The sequence below is a fragment of the Carassius gibelio genome, chromosome B7 (genome assembly GCF_023724105.1).
Source record: "Carassius gibelio isolate Cgi1373 ecotype wild population from Czech Republic chromosome B7, carGib1.2-hapl.c, whole genome shotgun sequence".
Lineage (NCBI taxonomy): Eukaryota > Metazoa > Chordata > Actinopteri > Cypriniformes > Cyprinidae > Carassius > Carassius gibelio.
Genome location: NC_068402.1, coordinates 29,240,975 through 29,257,847, shown reverse-complemented (window position 1 = coordinate 29,257,847; position 16,873 = coordinate 29,240,975). Strand labels below are relative to the sequence as shown.

General features: G+C 35.0%; 1 protein-coding gene across 2 annotated transcripts in view; it reads right to left on the bottom strand.

The window, feature by feature from the left end:
* dennd4c (DENN/MADD domain containing 4C) overlaps positions 1-16,873 on the bottom strand; it is a 77,009-nt gene that overhangs the window by 14,776 nt on the left and 45,360 nt on the right. For both annotated transcript variants that reach the window (XM_052560447.1, XM_052560448.1), the window contains exons 13-16: positions 16,089-16,234; positions 15,625-15,663; positions 14,887-15,017; positions 6,103-6,235 (exon numbers count right to left, since the gene is read on the bottom strand). In XM_052560447.1, coding sequence (XP_052416407.1) covers positions 6,103-6,235; positions 14,887-15,017; positions 15,625-15,663; positions 16,089-16,234 — 449 coding nt within the window. The remainder of the gene's footprint in view (positions 1-6,102; positions 6,236-14,886; positions 15,018-15,624; positions 15,664-16,088; positions 16,235-16,873) is intronic.

Sequence of the window (16,873 nt, the reverse complement as noted above, 5' to 3'; positions counted from 1 at the left end):
CTGGATGATGACATCACTGAATCATCAATTAACTGAAATTAATTATTATTATTTTTTTTTTGGCATTTTTGCCAAACTATTTTCTACAGTGTCCTCAACGCCCTGCAACTTCAGAAAACACATGCAAATAGAAAAAGCAAACTGTAAATTCTAATAAGTTCACAGAACTCAAAAAAATAGTTTGTAACAGATTAGACAAAAACATTTAAGTGATGTTTTAAATGTTTTAAGTTTACATAAAATGTAAAATTACATTTCCAGTTGCCTTAAATTATCATCAATTATCATTATGTCATCTTATAAATTGATATTTTTCAACTTATAATAAGGGGGTAATTCACTCAAAATTTTCTCTATTTTTCAACTCATATAATGTGGCAAATACATTCAAAATTAGTCTTATGCTGTCCATCCTCAACCTAACCACAGGCTCTACTCTTTACCACAATGGTAACATTACAAAACCAACATTACAAAAAACTTTGTAAATTCTAATATAATACAACATTTAAGTACTAACTTATGTCCCTCTATGTTAATCTTGTGTAAAAAAACACAAAATAACACTTTTTTTAAACAAAAATGTATTTTCCTTGTGTTTAACGTAAAGCATGCTGGGAACTAGAAAACACAATAATTTTAAGTTCACTTACAACAACAAAATTTTGAGTTTACAGAAATTATTTGAATTAAGTACAATTAACTTTCATTATTATTTGAGTGCAATTAACTAATTTAATTTGATTAATTTCACTGTTTGGTTTTACAGTGTACCAGCAAATCAAGAAAACATCAGTTTGACAGCAGGTGCTGCAAATGCTCACAACACAAATAAAGGTTTTCTTAATTTGGAAGTGTTTTTTTTTTTCTATTTGCAGTGCATCTCTTTATTTGGTTGTGCTGTGAGAATTTGTAGTGCGTGTTGTCAAATTGATTAGGTTGTTTTCTTAAAGGGGTCATATGTTGTGATTTACAATTTATCTTTCTCTTTGGAGAGTTACAAGCTCTTGGAGCATAAAGAAGATCTGTAAAGTTGCAAAGGCTAAAGTCTCAAATCCAAAGAGATATTCTTTATCAAAGTTAAGACTCTGCCTAAAACGGCTCATTCTAACACAACCCAACATGTCTACGTCACTAGGTGGAAATATTTGTGTAATGCCGCCCAAATGTTGCAAAGCAAAGAAAGAAGGCATGGTTTCAGTAAACGCAGTTGAAGCAGCCATGTCAGGGAGATGCTGTGTGTATCTAGGTAAAAGCACTTTAATTGGCCTTCCGAAAGTAGAAATCTTTAAGATTACGTATGTAACAGAACAGCAACGCATTTTATGGACAACCGTTTCGTGAACCTAGGAGAAGACGTAATTCTGTCTTTTCTACTACTGTTTTTTTTACATTGAAGCGTGTCAACATATTCTGTTACACCAAATACACCAAATAATGATCTTTAAAAAAGCATCATATGACCCCTTTAATTTAAGTGTTGTTTTTTTTTTTTTCTATTTGCATTGTGTTTCTTTATTTGGTTGTGTTGTGAGCATTTGCAGCACATTTGTTGTCAAATTTATAAAGTTGTTTTCTTTATTTGCAGGTGTTTCTGTTTGCAGTGCGTTTTGCTTTTTGGTTATGTTGTGAGCATTTGTAGCGCGTTTACTCAAATTGATGAAGTTGTTTTCTTAATTTGCAGATGTTTTATTTTTTTTATTTCCATTGCGCTTCGTTATTTGTTTGTGTTGTGAGCATTTGTAGTGTGTGCATTGTCAAATTGATGAACTTGTTTTTTTTTTTAATTTGCAGTTGCTTTTTCTATTTCCAGCACATTGAGCTCTATCGGCTGCCATAACTTTATTTTAGATGTATGTAACCAAACGGAATGTAATCCAAACCCAAAAAATATTAAATAAATATTTAAGTTACTCAACAAATTACTTTTTTTTTTTTTATCATTTCAGGTAGTTACATTGCTGATGTATGTTCAAGTGTTTTTTTTTAGTTTTTTTTCTCTAATAGATGATGCTAAAAAAACTGCATGTAGTGTCATGGTTGTCTATTTGCCATTGGGACTGTGGGAGTTTGAGTTGGACTTTGATACCGCAGGACCTTTTTCACATTTCCCTCCCATAGAAAAACACTTTAGGGTTAGAAAAACCCTCGCATTAGCATGTTAGTAATTCGATGCAAAGGTGATATAATACAAAGTAATTTGTTATAAATGTACATACTTAATAATAAAAAAACAAATCTAAACAAAAAAACTTTTGAGGATTACATTGCTCAGGACTGTTAAACGTCAACACAGTCTTGTGAAAAGGGTCCATCATTACTGCACAGTGTCAGGCTCCAAGTGATGTCATCAGCACAAGATGACTGCAGCCACAACTTCAATATTTTAGCTTCACTTTTCTATAGTAAAAGGAAGTAGATAAGCGTCATCCATCTTTTTTTATGGTCTACGCAGCGTACAGCATGTCTTACAAACTGAAATATTAACAGTATCCCCAAAGAGCACTCGACCACAGTAATAGCAACAGTTGTGTTTTGGAAAATTATTCATTAGTTTAAGATCAGATGATCTTTGTTTACCTTTTAACTGCTGCACGCAGAGCACAGTCATTAAGAGCCTTCTTGACTCAGAGTGTTTGAGTAACTGATGTTATGACCATAGACTGTAAAAAAACATGGATGTAGTGTCTGTGACGTCACCCATAGGTTTCCGAAGAGAGTTTTTGAAACCAAAAGTGGGCAGAGCGGGCCGTCGCCATCTTGGCAGCGCATCAACGTGCTTTACTCTGGGGTAATCAAAAATAGGCAAAAGGGCAGAATCTGGTTGCTGAAGCTACGCCCACCTAACGCGATGGCGGTTACAGCAGCAACAATCCACCTTAATTATGCAGAACATTAAGGCTTAATATAATTTAAACAGATGAGTAAAAAAAAAATTCACCCTCTCACAGTTATCATGAAGGGTAAAATTAGCTATATAGACCAAAATCATTTTTTTCACCAGGCTGTAAACGTTTTTTTCTGCTGTAAATTTGGGCAGTTTAACATGGGGAGTCTACGGGATTGACTCCCTTTTGCAGCCAGCCTCAAGCTGAAAGTCGATGAATTACAGTTTCAAAGAAGAAAGGCATGGTTGGCTTCACAAGAGAGAGCGAGAGGTTGCCGCTCAGTTATGACTAGCACACAGACTGGATAAAAAAAAAATAAAAAAATAAACTGCTGACATGGAGACATTAGCCGCATTTCCACTTTCGGGCCAGTGCGGGCCAGGGCTTAAAGCGGGCCGGGCGGGGCTCATAGCCCCGGGCCAGTAGCACGAGGCCAGAATAGCGCAGGGTTTCCACAGTGGAGCTTGAAGCACCACTGCATGTCACTAAAACACGCCCTTTACACGCCTCTCAGAACAAGGTCATGCAACCTCATCATTTCACCATCAAAGAGAAGTTATCAGAAAACTAAGAAATAAGTCACTGGAACATGTGAGATCACAAAACAAACATGATAAAAGAGGCCGTTTGTTTGCATGCTTTGTTATATATTCAAATTAAAAAGCATCGATGTTTTAACTATAGAATTGATTTAATTTATCAGGACTCAAAATTAATCACACATAAATACACTTATTTATATTTTATTTATTTATTTTTAACGCTCATGAAAATAGCCTGCTTATTCAGTCGAGTCTGTTTCTGTTTATTAGCCACAGTAGCCGTCATATTTAGAATGAATGATAATATCTCTATTTTTGTAAGCTCCCGAACAAAAAACATTATTAGGCTTTATTCTTTTATGATAGGCAACGTGAGATAAACTCTCGAGACGAGGCTTGTGACAGATAATATAAGTTACTTAATAAATATACGATTGTCATAGAGAATAAGAAGCTGACGTCGGATTTCTTCAAGCGGTCATATTTTACCATGTTTACTATGGTAACATGTTTAGCATGCACAGACTTTTGCATCGCTTATAAATATTTCAGCCTTGTATGGTGATTTATAATCCACATTGGATCAAGTTATTTCAAACACTCGCTGCTGACTGAAAGTGAGTTTTGAGCTTGATTTATTTAAAAAAGTGTTTAATGCTGGTGTTAAAGCTGTTATCTTTCTGAAATGATCCGCAGCCCAGACTCTCTATTTTTATAAAAGCTCCCGAACAAAAATCATTATTATATTTTGATGATCTGCAACGTGGAGCTAAACTCTTGAAACGAGACGACAGATAAAATGTTACTTAATAAATACACAATTGTGATAGAGAATAAGAAGCTGACGTCTGATTTATCCAAGCAGTCATATTTAACATGTTTACTGTTTAAAGTTAATGTTTTGCGTGCATAGTCTTTTACATCACTTATAAATATTTCTGCCTTGTTTAGTGATTATAATCCACACTGGAAGAGTGAGTTTTGAGCTCAACTTATTTTAAAACTTTTTCAATGCTGCTGTTAAAGCTGTTATCTTTCTGAAATGATCCGCGCTGACGCTCTCCAGACACAGAGAAACTCCGCCATTGTTCATAACCACTCGTCTAGCCCCAGCTGGCCCGCTTTGGCCCAAGGTTTTTGTTGGGTCAAAAAACCCTGGCCGTTGGCCCCAAGGAAGCCCCGGCGAGGCACGATCAAGCGGAAGTGACTGTGGAAACGCGACTGGCCCTGGCACGCACTAGCACGCCCGGTCTTAGCTCGATAGTGGAAACACTACCAATCAATAATTTGGGATTGGTTTAGTCTTTCTGAATGTCTCTTTTGCAATTAATTAGCAATTTATTTATGAATTATTTATTTCTTACCACAAACTTTTTAATGGTAGTGTATCAATGTACTCTTTTATTTATTTATAACTTATTATTTTAAGTTATTTGATGCTAAAAAAAAAAACGGCATGTAGTGGTCTTGGTTTTGTTTTTGCAATTGGGACTGCGGGAGTTTGGGCGGGACTTTGATTCCACGGCTCCAGCTCATAATAGACCTTTTTAACATTTCACTCCCAGAGACACTGCATTAGAATTTCTAACCCCAAACTTTTTATTGGTAGTGTATCAAAGTTTTACACAAAAATATGAACATTTAACATAGTGAATACTTCTTGAAGTGGTAAAAAAAATTTTCCCCCCAAAACAGGGTGGTGTGACCATTATGGAGCGCTATAAACACATTTATGTTTTATTCTTATGAGAAGACAGAGGGCACCATCGTGCAGAAAATCTAAATATGACTTAGAGAAGTAAAATAACTTATAAGGTTCCAGGAAATCACTGAAATGCATCCAGTTACCAGTCTTTCATAGAAATACTTTGAACAAACTGAGACTGAGAAATCCAGAAGAACTAAGGCAATGAGACACCTAGAAACCAAGACACTTCAAGAAACCTTCCTGCAAAACTACCTGAAAAACAATGCGCAAGTGCACCTAGGACAAAAGCTTTTTTAATGCATAATGTGGTCACACCAAATGTTAATTTAATTTAGTTAAGTTAATATAAGTTAAATAATAAAATATATTTATGGCATTATTTTTGACAGCATCCTTTACAGCATTTTACAGTAGCTTTGCAGGTAAAAGGTTCTGTTTTTTCATGTTATTCCAGACAGTGTGGAGCACTGGCTGCTGTCGGACACCTTGCACAAACAAAAATCTCACTGGATTATACCATTTATTGTCAAAAATAATGTTTGGAAATGTAAACTGATATTTCCTACTGACACACTACAGCAAAACATAGAAATAACTGACTTATTTAAATAACTGACTTTTTTAAATATAAGAACAATGTATAAAACGTATTTTTAACTTAAAAGTAAATACACAGTAGTTAAGGCCACATAATATACTGTAAAGCGGGGGTGATTTTTTAGTTGAAATATTTCTTAGCAGCTGTACTTTTAAAGGTTCTAATTTAGAGTTATTATGTCACACCTTTGCCATGAGTGTTGAATTCTATAGGTGTCAAGTTAAAAACAACAGAACATCTTTTAAGACTCTTGTGTAAATGTAACGTGAATCTGTAATGCATGGTATAATCTGGACAAGTCTGGGAATGATAGCATACCAGAATTTCTAGTATGGCATACGATAACTCCTGTAAGAAATTCTTCACCTGTTTGGTTCTCTTGGCTAACAGGGCAGGGCTGCTGGACATACTGGCCCCTGCTGCTCTTGTGCTCAGTGCTGGTCTCAGCTCTTGTGGACGATCAAACAGCTCCAAACGTAAACTAGGGAAATTCTTATAACTGTGGAGAAACAGATGATTTATAATTAGAGGAGTACAGAATAAAATCAGAGTGCTAACATAAAACCTCCAAATTAGTCTGCGGTAAGTCAAATGGTAAAGTCTAGTTAATACAGTAAACAGAAAGAATACAACAGACATTAGACCTTGGATATTCCTTCTAAATATTATTTACTTGTCATGTGTCTTATTTTTACAGATGTCTTTAACACACACACACACACACACACACATATATAACACATGGCAGTGGTAGACTATGGCAGTACCATTCTGTTTATATGAAAACATGGTGCTCAACTTCTAACATAAAAGTGACCATTTATTAAAGTGTCCCGGAGGTGATTTTTTAAAAACATTGTTTACAAGTCTATCTGGTGTTTTTAATATGCTTAAAGATATGTAGAAAAAAAGAGAAATAGAGGGGGTGGGGGAGGGGTGTGATTTCAGGAAAGGACCTCAAGCCGGAATTCGAACTCGGGGTGCCCAAATCTCAACAGTGCTTACATGTTGGTGCACTGCCCACATAGCTATTGCCGCTTACACTGCCCATTTCTTACCATCACAAATATGTAACCAATCCTGTCAACTTGCTGGGATGGACTTTTCATATTATCTCCACTGGTCATAAGTTGTGTTTTTACAGTGTTGAGCAATGTAGCCAATCACATTTCTGTTGTTTTTTGGAATGCAATCGCCAATAAAAGTGTTTAGACAGAATCCATTCACCGCTGAAAATGGCAGATTTTTTATTCATGTATGTGAATAATCACTTTAAAATAAACATGTAGACACAATGTAAATATGAGATTAATTGTTCAGTGTTGTAGAGTTTAGAGCTTCACTGATTACAACAGAACGTTGCAGCATTATGCTAAACTAAGATGAATGAGAGCTTTTTAGTGATTTCAAGGGGAGTACTCTTTGTGCACTTTATAGGCTATAATTTCATTCAGAATAAAAAAAAAAAATCCTGGCACATTCACTCTCTAATAATGATTTGTCCAATATTGCCACTTGCCATTGTGAAGCGATTACTACTATAATTAACTAGTGAAAATAGTGAAAGTGGAGCAGGTCCTGGCTGTCATGATTAAGGATAATCAGGAATTAGTTAGCATATTCTTGGTTCCGCATATACTTAATGAGGTCTGTTTTTTTTTTTTTTTTTTTTTTTGTATTTACACAGGAAAAAAGCATTTCAATATGTCATTTTGCTTATCAAAGATGAGTTTAAAGGGATAAAAAAAAAGCATTATAACATGACAAATCTTTATTGACCTTTGCTCTCATACACAATAAATATATGAAAGCATTGTAAGAATATCAAAGGTAAAACTAAATAAATAGGTGCATTTTTGTGTGCATATAAGAGTTAAAGACACTGAATAGGGCTATTTAGTCCATGTGCAAAGTAAAGTTAAAAATTAAATTTAGTTTACACCATTTTATATTACATAGATGATATGATGTGAGTAGTTTGGATGTTGTTGTTAACATTAATGTAAGAAACCAAAAAAAGAAAAGTTGTACATGGGGTATATATTTAGGGGAGGGTGGAACTGGATGAACGATAGATAAAGAAGCAGAGAATAGAGAGAGAGGTGTATTGTAGTGCAAAAAGTGCTAGTGGTGAGCAAAGTGATTGGCCAGTATCAAGGCTGGACTGTGAGAAACGGACAGATACTCAAATGAGCCAACAGAAGCATGGACATAGATTATTCTACCCTTGTGCTAATGGATAAAGATGCTTTAAATGTGATTAGGGCTGAGGGAGATGTAGGGGCAAGAAAATGGCAACCAGATAAAGTGGGTGTGGACAATAAAGTTCAATAAACAAGGTTGCCTTGAAAAGGAAAGATCATAGAGGTGTAAATTTAAGGTATTTTTCTTAAGTTAATTATAGTATTTGTTTCCATTAACTTCTCTTATATTCCTATTGTACTAGATTAACTATTTCCCTAACAGGGTGTCAACTTTCCAGTTCTAAGATCTAAGTTGATGCAAATTCAAATGGTTAGTTAAAATCTCCATTTGGAGAATGTTTATCTTTGTCTTGAGGACTTAAGAAATGGTTGCAAAGCTCAGGGCGATACTTTAGCCAGGTAAGTTCATCATTTGGAGTGCATTCCATATACTCAACACTGTATGTTTTTGATTTATGCACGTATGCATTTTTATTCAGACTACTTTTTCAGATTATTTATGCTCAGTAATGAGAGAAGCAGACTAGGCACTTCTTTTGAGAAGTCACTCACGCATTTTAGCAAGCTGTATGTACATGACTAAGCAAAACTATCATTCAGATATGAGCAAGAAGCATGTCAAAATAAACATTATTAGTAAACCCTGCAACCGCTGACTATGAATAGACATGTGATACAGCATGGAAACATAAATCATACTGTGTTTGTTCATTTAGGCCACAGGAGAACTAACAACTTGACTGAGCCTGTTTTTTCTCCACTACAGTCATCTTTTGGTTCCTTTCCACTGTCACCTTTGGCTTGCTCAGTTGGGGTTTAAAAGACAATGGTTACCATGATAGTTTGATGTTTTGAGACTAGTACTGTGCCTGATATATTAAAACATGCTACAGTCTATCCCTTGCTTAAGAAGCCGAACCCAGACCCTTCTGTTTTAGCCAATTCTAGACCCATTTAAAATCTGTCTTTTATTACAAAGATCTTATAAAAAAATTATCCTGCAACAGCAACTTTTTTTTTTTTTAGATTAAAATAAGAACTCTGAGGTCTTTCAATCAGGTTTTAGAAAACACCACTCGACAGACTGCACTTCTGAAAGATTTAAAAGAATATTTAAAATATATTCTGTTAACTGGTGATGCTGGGGATCATGCTGTCCTGCTTGCTCATCTGGAGCACTGTGTAAGTATAAAAAAAGTGCTCTTGAATTGTTTATATATTTCTCCAATCTAAGTTTTAGAGTTAAGATTGGTGAACACTCATTTGAGGCAGCTTCTTTGTTATGTAGTGTTTCACAGGGATCCATTTTGGCTCCTATTCTTTTTTTCAGTGTAAATGCTCCCATTGGGTTCTATTTTAAGGAAGCATGGTCTGTCTTTCCATTGCTATGCAGATGACACTCAAATCCATCTGCCCTTAAAACAGAGTTCAAATTGTCTGGAAGCACTTATGTCTTTTGTCCTGTCCGATGTGAAAGCCTGGTTGTCTTTGCATTTTCTTAAATTCAATGAAAGTAAAACTGAAATAATTGTGTTTTGTCTGTCGGATTCTCAGTACACCGAAAGTAAATCTTGGCAATTTAACTCTTCTGTGAAGCCTTGGGTTATTTTTTGATGATGGTTTAAAATTTGAAAAACAGATAAATAAAGTGGTCAAGTCCGGCTTTTTTCAGCTTAGATTTCTAGTGAAAGTAAAAACTATTTTTAGTAAAAATTTAGAAAAAGTAATTCAATCTTTTATCACATCTAGATTAGACTACTGCAACTCACTGTATTTTGGGATTGGTCAGTCAGCCCTATCCCACTTGCAGATAGTTCAAAATGCAGCTGCAAGGCTTTTAATGAGTACCAAAAAACTGGATCATATTACACCAGTTTTACGTTATCTGCATTGGTTGCCTGTGCACTACTGAGTTCATTTTAAAATTCTTCACTTAGTATTTAAATCATTTAAGCCATTTGGCCCCTGCTTGCTTTACAGATTTATTGCATTTTATAAACTTGGGCCCTCTTGTCTCTGTGGTCGTCCAACCAGAGATTATTATGCATCCCACAGTCAAAGCTTAAATGCAGGGGTGACCATGCGTTTTCAGTCACTGCCCCTAGATTGTGGAATGCTCTGGCCCTCTGTTTTCGATATGCACCTTCACTATCTGGTTTTAAATCCATGTTAAAAACCTACATTTTTTGATTTGGTGTTTTATCAATGAGAACTTTACGGTTTCTTTTAGTAATTATTTTGTACCGTGTTATTGAAATGTTTTTATTGTACTGCACATTGGTCATGGTTGTCTTTAATAGTGCTCTATAAATAAAACTGACACTGACAATGTAGACAACTTATCTGTGTGATACAGCTGACAGAACAGCATACGTTGTTTACGTTCAGTTACTACTCTCCAAAATAGCGCCAGGGTGATGTGGAGGAAACAAATTGTTCAATGAAGTCAATATTTTTGTTTTCATTGTGTACAATAAGTATTCTTGCAGCTTCGTAAAATTGCGGTTGAACCCCTGATGTCATATAGATTATTTTACCAATGTCAGAGAGCTCATGGGATGCATCAAACATATCTTAATTTGTGTTCTGAAGATGAATGGCCAAATCTTACAGGTTTGAAACAACATGAGTGTAAGTAATTAATAAGAATTTAAATTTTTGGTTTAACTAACCCTTTAAGCAGTGTGTTGTCACCATGGCAAAGATAATCTACTTTTATTGTTTAACTAGTTCAAATGTAAAGAGTTAGATAATGCTTTGTTAACAACTTATTAACAATAAATAATTCTCACTTTAAAAGATGAGATCATGGAAAATGGTAAAATGTCATTAAGTGTTTTAAACTAACCTTTACTTTTACATACAGTATATACATAGTAAATTTTAACTGTACACAACTCAAAGTGTATATTCTGTATGTATACTTATTAAAAAGTTTGATATGAATTGCAAAAACAAAAAAAATTATATATATATATATATATATATATATATATATATATATATATATATATATATATATATATATATATATATACATACATACATACACACACACACACACAGACATATATATACATACACATATACATATATACACTACTTTACGGGTAAATTTCATGGGTAAATTTTATTGTGTATAACCAGGGACAGGAGTTGTTTATATATCATGTTATATTGTTTTAAATTAAAATAGTTAAGTATGTAAATTGTATTGCGTCTAAAAGCCCAACCAGGGACAGGAGTTGAAAATTAGCATTTGCTATAAACTTTTTTTGCAGCACTTCAGTGACAAGCTTGCTTTGACACTATGTTTGTTTGCATTGTCCGTCAAAAAAAATAAATAAATAAATAAATTCAACAACTCAAAACTATCAAAACATGACAAAACTAACTTTTATATAGCATATGAGTATGGCCTCCTCCATGACCTTTCAAGCATAGCTCAAGTTTATAACACATGGAAGAGCAGACTAATTTAAAGTAATATATTTATCTTATTTAGATTTCTGTCAAACAGAGTACATCCAGTTTATGATCACTGATGATTTAATTTTGAATTTGTAATTTTGCTGAAAGTGAATTACATTTTTAGAAGCCCAAACTTAAGTAAATATATTAAAAAATGTTAGTTTTTCCTAAATTATTGTTTTTTAAGATGCAGTCTTTGTGTTAAATTAGGTGATATAGTCAATCTGCAGCAATTTCTATGAGAGGTTAGTTAAACACTAATACTACAAAGAATTTGAGCCAAATTTCACAAAGAAAATGGCACCTACTCCAAAAATATTGGCCAACTATCTATGAATTTCTTTGAAAACCACTTAGACAAACTTTCAGTGATGATAACCTACAATACTGTACATCTTGTCATTCTGATAAGCAATGAAGGTGTCAGAGCAAATTGCAGTGCTAAAAATTATCTTTAGTTGGCATTTTAGTAGGTTTTCTATTTAATTCAAGGAAAATATTTGCGAATCTAGAACAATTCAATTCGCATATAAACTAGATTTGAATCTAATGTTTCGAATCTGAATTCTTTAAGTGCATTCACAGGATTATTTAAGTGCTTTCCCTAAATTCTTTAAATGCTTAGTCAGGGGAAAAATTACACAACAGCCTTTATAGTTAAAGAACCATAGGTTAGAGAAAAAAACAAAAAAACAACAACGACATGGCATACGTAAAAATGTATTAAGCCAAGATAAAAATAAAAATAAAAATTGCTTTAAAAGTATCAGATATAGGCTAATATTTTGTCACTCAAATGAGCCTGATGTCTGTTTGGTATAGCAACAAATGCTGCTTTCATGCATTAGATTTTCAGATAAACCTCACACTCTTATTTCAAGGTTGTTGTTAATGCTGTGGTTATTTTAACAGTTTTCTTTACATTCGGTTCAACAACATTATTAAAACACATTTATTATTCAATGGAACTGTGCGTATGCGTTAGACCAGAGATGTATAAAGTACTAGAGACCCATACTTGAGTAAAAGTACAAGTGCTCTATCAAAAAAGTGACTTGAGTAGAAGTTGAAGTGCTCTTTAGGCACCACACTTAAGTAGAAGTACTAAAGTATTCAAAAAATTTTGTACTTAAGTATTGCAAGTAGTCTATTTTAAAATTTACTACAAAGTAGAAGTATTGTGTTATGTAGCCATTAAAGAAAGTAGTCAAAAGTTTGAACATATTGTTTTTACTATTTCAAATGATTAACCTAAAGGACAATCACAATTCCTTTGACTGTAACTTCTTGTAAACAAAAAACGGTTACTAGGGTTAGTTAGCCCAATTTACAAAATTATGTCATTAATAACTTACCCTCATGTTGTTTCAAACCCGTAAGACATCAGAGGGTCATTTAGAATTTTTTGAAGCATCGAAAATACATTTTGGTCCAAAAATAGCAAAAACTACGACTTTATTCAGCATTCTCTTCCGTGTCTGTTGTAAGACAGTTCAAAACAAAGCAGTTTGTGATATCCGGTTCGCGAACGTGTGATTTAGCGTGAAGCAAACCGACACACAGAGCGTCTAAACCGAACTGATTCTTTTGGTGATTGATTCTGAACTGATTCTGTGTTAATGTTATGAGCCCAGGTGTAGAGCTGAAGATCTTTGCCCGAACCCGATGGGACCCGTCGGGACCCGATGGGTTCGGTCGGGTTCGGGCTTAATTTCTATCATCTTACGCTGGCTCGGGCTCGCGCTCCGGTTTGCGAGGTAAACGAGCGGTCATGTGATGTGTTTCGATTAGCGCGAGAAAGATGCGAAAATGAATGCTGAGCAGGTGTAACGGAGGCTTGCCTCTGGTGATTTTTGGTTGCACCAGCAACTAAAGCAAACTCTGAGGTGTGGAGAAGTTTTGACCGTGTTTATAAGGAGAATAATGACGCACCATCAGTGAGCGCAGGAGCACGCTGAAGACATCTACAGTGGTTTCAATCATTTTCCTCCACAAAAACATGTAGACCAAGCCTAATCTCTGTGAGTAAAGGTTTTTCAAATGATAACTAAATATTCATCGAGTCTTAAATGCATAATGTTGACAGAGTATATACGCTAATGTTGGCATTATTCTTTTATTAAATAAAGCAAATCCGGCGGAGCCTTTATCTTAATTTCGTTATTGCCAAATACCCATCTTAATTAAAAATGTATCTTAATTTTTTTTTTTTAAATAACTCGTTTTTATTGGTGCGTTGATCTATTTATAGGTTAAATGAGTTTATGTCTAGAATGCTGAGATGTTACGATGTCACAGAGGACTTATTTTATTTCTTTATTCCAACTTCCAAGTGGTCTAGTCTATGTTAGGTATGAGTAAATTATGTTAAAACATGAATAAATTACTCATTGTTGACAAAAGGCAAAAGAGCTGTGTGTGTGCGCACATTTGAATAATGTCGGACTGTAAACGGGTTCGGGCTTTAAAAGAGCTGTCAAACAAAATTTACTTGTCGGGCTTGGGCCGAAACCTGTCGGGCCTAACTTTTAAGGCCCGATTACAGCTCTACCCAGGTGCAGTCAACGCCAATGACGCCAATGACGCCATTGCGTCAAGCGCAAAAGAATCGGTGAACTGTTTTCTTCAACTGGTTTATTGAATCGAACTGTCAGAAAGAACTAACATCACTGGTCATCCGAGAACCGATGCAAACGGTTCTTGACTCGTGAACGAGTCATTATCTGGCTAGGCTCGGTGTTCCTTCCTCTCTTCACAGCAGTTCAGTCAGCATGCACATTCTTCTTAATCGCTTGATTCGCTCAATGATGTGCCAGCTTCATCAAACCTGCCATCTACAGTTCTGGCAGTGGTTTGTAATGGAATGATTCGTAAAATTTTTATAATTGTAACGAGTAACGATGCAGCACATAAAAAAATATCAGAGTAAAAGTATTAAACTCAGCGAAAAAATGTACTGAAGTAAAAGTGGAAGTAAAGTGAAGTGCGAGCGCAATCCTGTGACAGTCACAGGTAGTTAGTGGAGCACGTGAAGGAGAGCAGTTTGAGATTGCTAAAATTAAATGAAATACAAACGACCAAGGAATAACATAAATTAGTGAAGTACAAGTGACCATAAAAAAACTAAAAAAAACTAAAAAAAATAACTTGATGCAACTCTGTAAATCAGAAAAACACAAAGAAATTTAATATTTATAATAATAAAAATAATTCATTAAGTTTTAAAAGTATTTCAGTACAGAAATGTGAAGTGATCAGCTACTAACACAGCAGCAACAAAAACTACACAAACTAGTTATTGTTTTGCTCACATTTGCTTGTTTCTTTGTTAAAAGGTACATGCTATTTTATATTTAACTTAATTTCATTTAAATTAAATTTGTGTTCTTGTACTGGAACTGATATTCTGAATCATGGGATTTCACTAGGATTGTTACTGTAATGATGGTATTGTAATATCGTTACATGTGTATACCTATATTTGGGAGGGGGGTCAGGACCATCTTCTGGGGGTGGTTCCGGAGGCATGACGAAGACTGTGTGCTCACTCTTCTGTGACTCATCCAGTTCCATCAGCCTGGTGTCCTCAGATGACTCACCTTCAGCCTATGCAATGCAGTTATAGTCTTAATGCATGAATCACCCGTAATGTTTTCAAACACTAATGTGTGTGGCAATTTAAAGAGCTCATATGCTGACCAATATGGTCAACATCAACTTTTTTTTTTTTTTTGCTTTCACCTTTAACAAGCACTCTGGCATGTAATATCCATCAGCTTGCAGACAGTTCCTGGAACTTTCCATTACTCTCTCCACATTATTCCCATGCTAAGAGTGTTTAGATAAATTATGTGCCAATGCACCCAACAGCAGATGGTAGGGTAAATTATTTACTCCACTAAACCAACTGCTCTGCATATGAAGACCAATATCCATCTGTTCCTACATATCCTTTAACTGCAGGTCTAAGACTAAAAATCCTTTATCACATTTATGTCTTTAAAGCTGCCACAACAAAACAGATCTGAGGACAGTAAAACATGAGCCATGTTTAATATCAGCTCCATCTGATGCAATCAGGTCTTCTATTAGAAAAAGAAAAAAAAAAAACCTGGCCAGTTTGTGTTTTGCTTTACTTTGCCTTACACTGGGTGTAACACTAATGTGACATCAAGCATGACACAGAAACACCTAACTGATAGGAGTGGCTCACCTTTGTACCCTTTTCTGTTCCTTTGTCGGAAGGAAAAAGCTGAAAGAGAGACGTTGGAAACAATTTCAATAATAGGAAACTCTGCATGCTCTGTTCTTGACATTGGGAGATAAGCTTCCTATTAGTGCTTCAGAAACTAAAATACTAAAAAACTAATTTTTCATAGCTCCTTTTTTGCTTTTGTTTTTTCATTTTGTAAAATAAAATGGGGTGTTTCACTCTGAAAAATCTGCTATATAATGGTGGATGTTCAGAGTGGCTGCCATGTTGTAATGACGTATTTTAAAAGCTTGGTAGTAGTTTCCTTTGTTGTTGCTAGTGTATAAACCAGGGTATTGCTATATGGTTGCTAAAGTGTTTTGAGTTTGAAAATTTCTATAAAAAGAGAAAGAGAGAGCGAGATAAAGAGAGAGAGAGAGAGGGGGGGGGGTGGCTCATGCATTGCAATCCAGTCAAAATCTTACTTTTCCAATGCAGTCATCAAAGAAAGCCAAGCTGGTGTCTTTGTCACTAACAAAAGTACATTCCTCAATGAAGCGGATGAAGATCTGAGTCTTGGTGAGCTGAGAGTAGAATTTCTGATGTGCACGATCTCTACTCTTTAAGAATCCTAAAGAAGAGACATCAGAATTATTCAGTGACTAATCAGTTGTAGCTCAATACTTTGACAATTACATTTTATACATGCACATATAGAGACATGCTTTGTTATACATTTTCATCTATGTCTGTTAGCTTTGAGACTAGCTGTATGCAAATGTAGCCCTAATAGCTTAACTATTAAACGCATTTAAACATTGTTCTTAAACATTGTGTGAACTAATGGAGCAAAGAGATTGTGTAAAATTAGTGTAAAATGAGTTATGAAATAAACACTCTAGAATAAGAATGTCCCTCCTTTGATACCACCTGACTAGCATTAGCAAGTAGCAAATCAGGTTCATGGCCGTGATATTAACAACAGGCTACTAGCTATTACAAAAAGGGGAGGAGCTCTTCAATATGCCACAATAAGAAATGGGACATCCTATAGCAGGAATCCTCAAATCTGGCCCACGAGATCCACTTTCCTGCAGAGTTTAGTTCTAACCCTAATCAAACATACCTGAGCATGCCAATCAATGTCTCCAGGATCATTAGAAAATCACATATAGGTGAGTTTGATCAGAGATGGAGCTAAACTCTGCAGCACATTGGCCCTCCAGGGCAAGATTTGAGGAACCCTATCCTACAGTCTTGTGGACCTTGG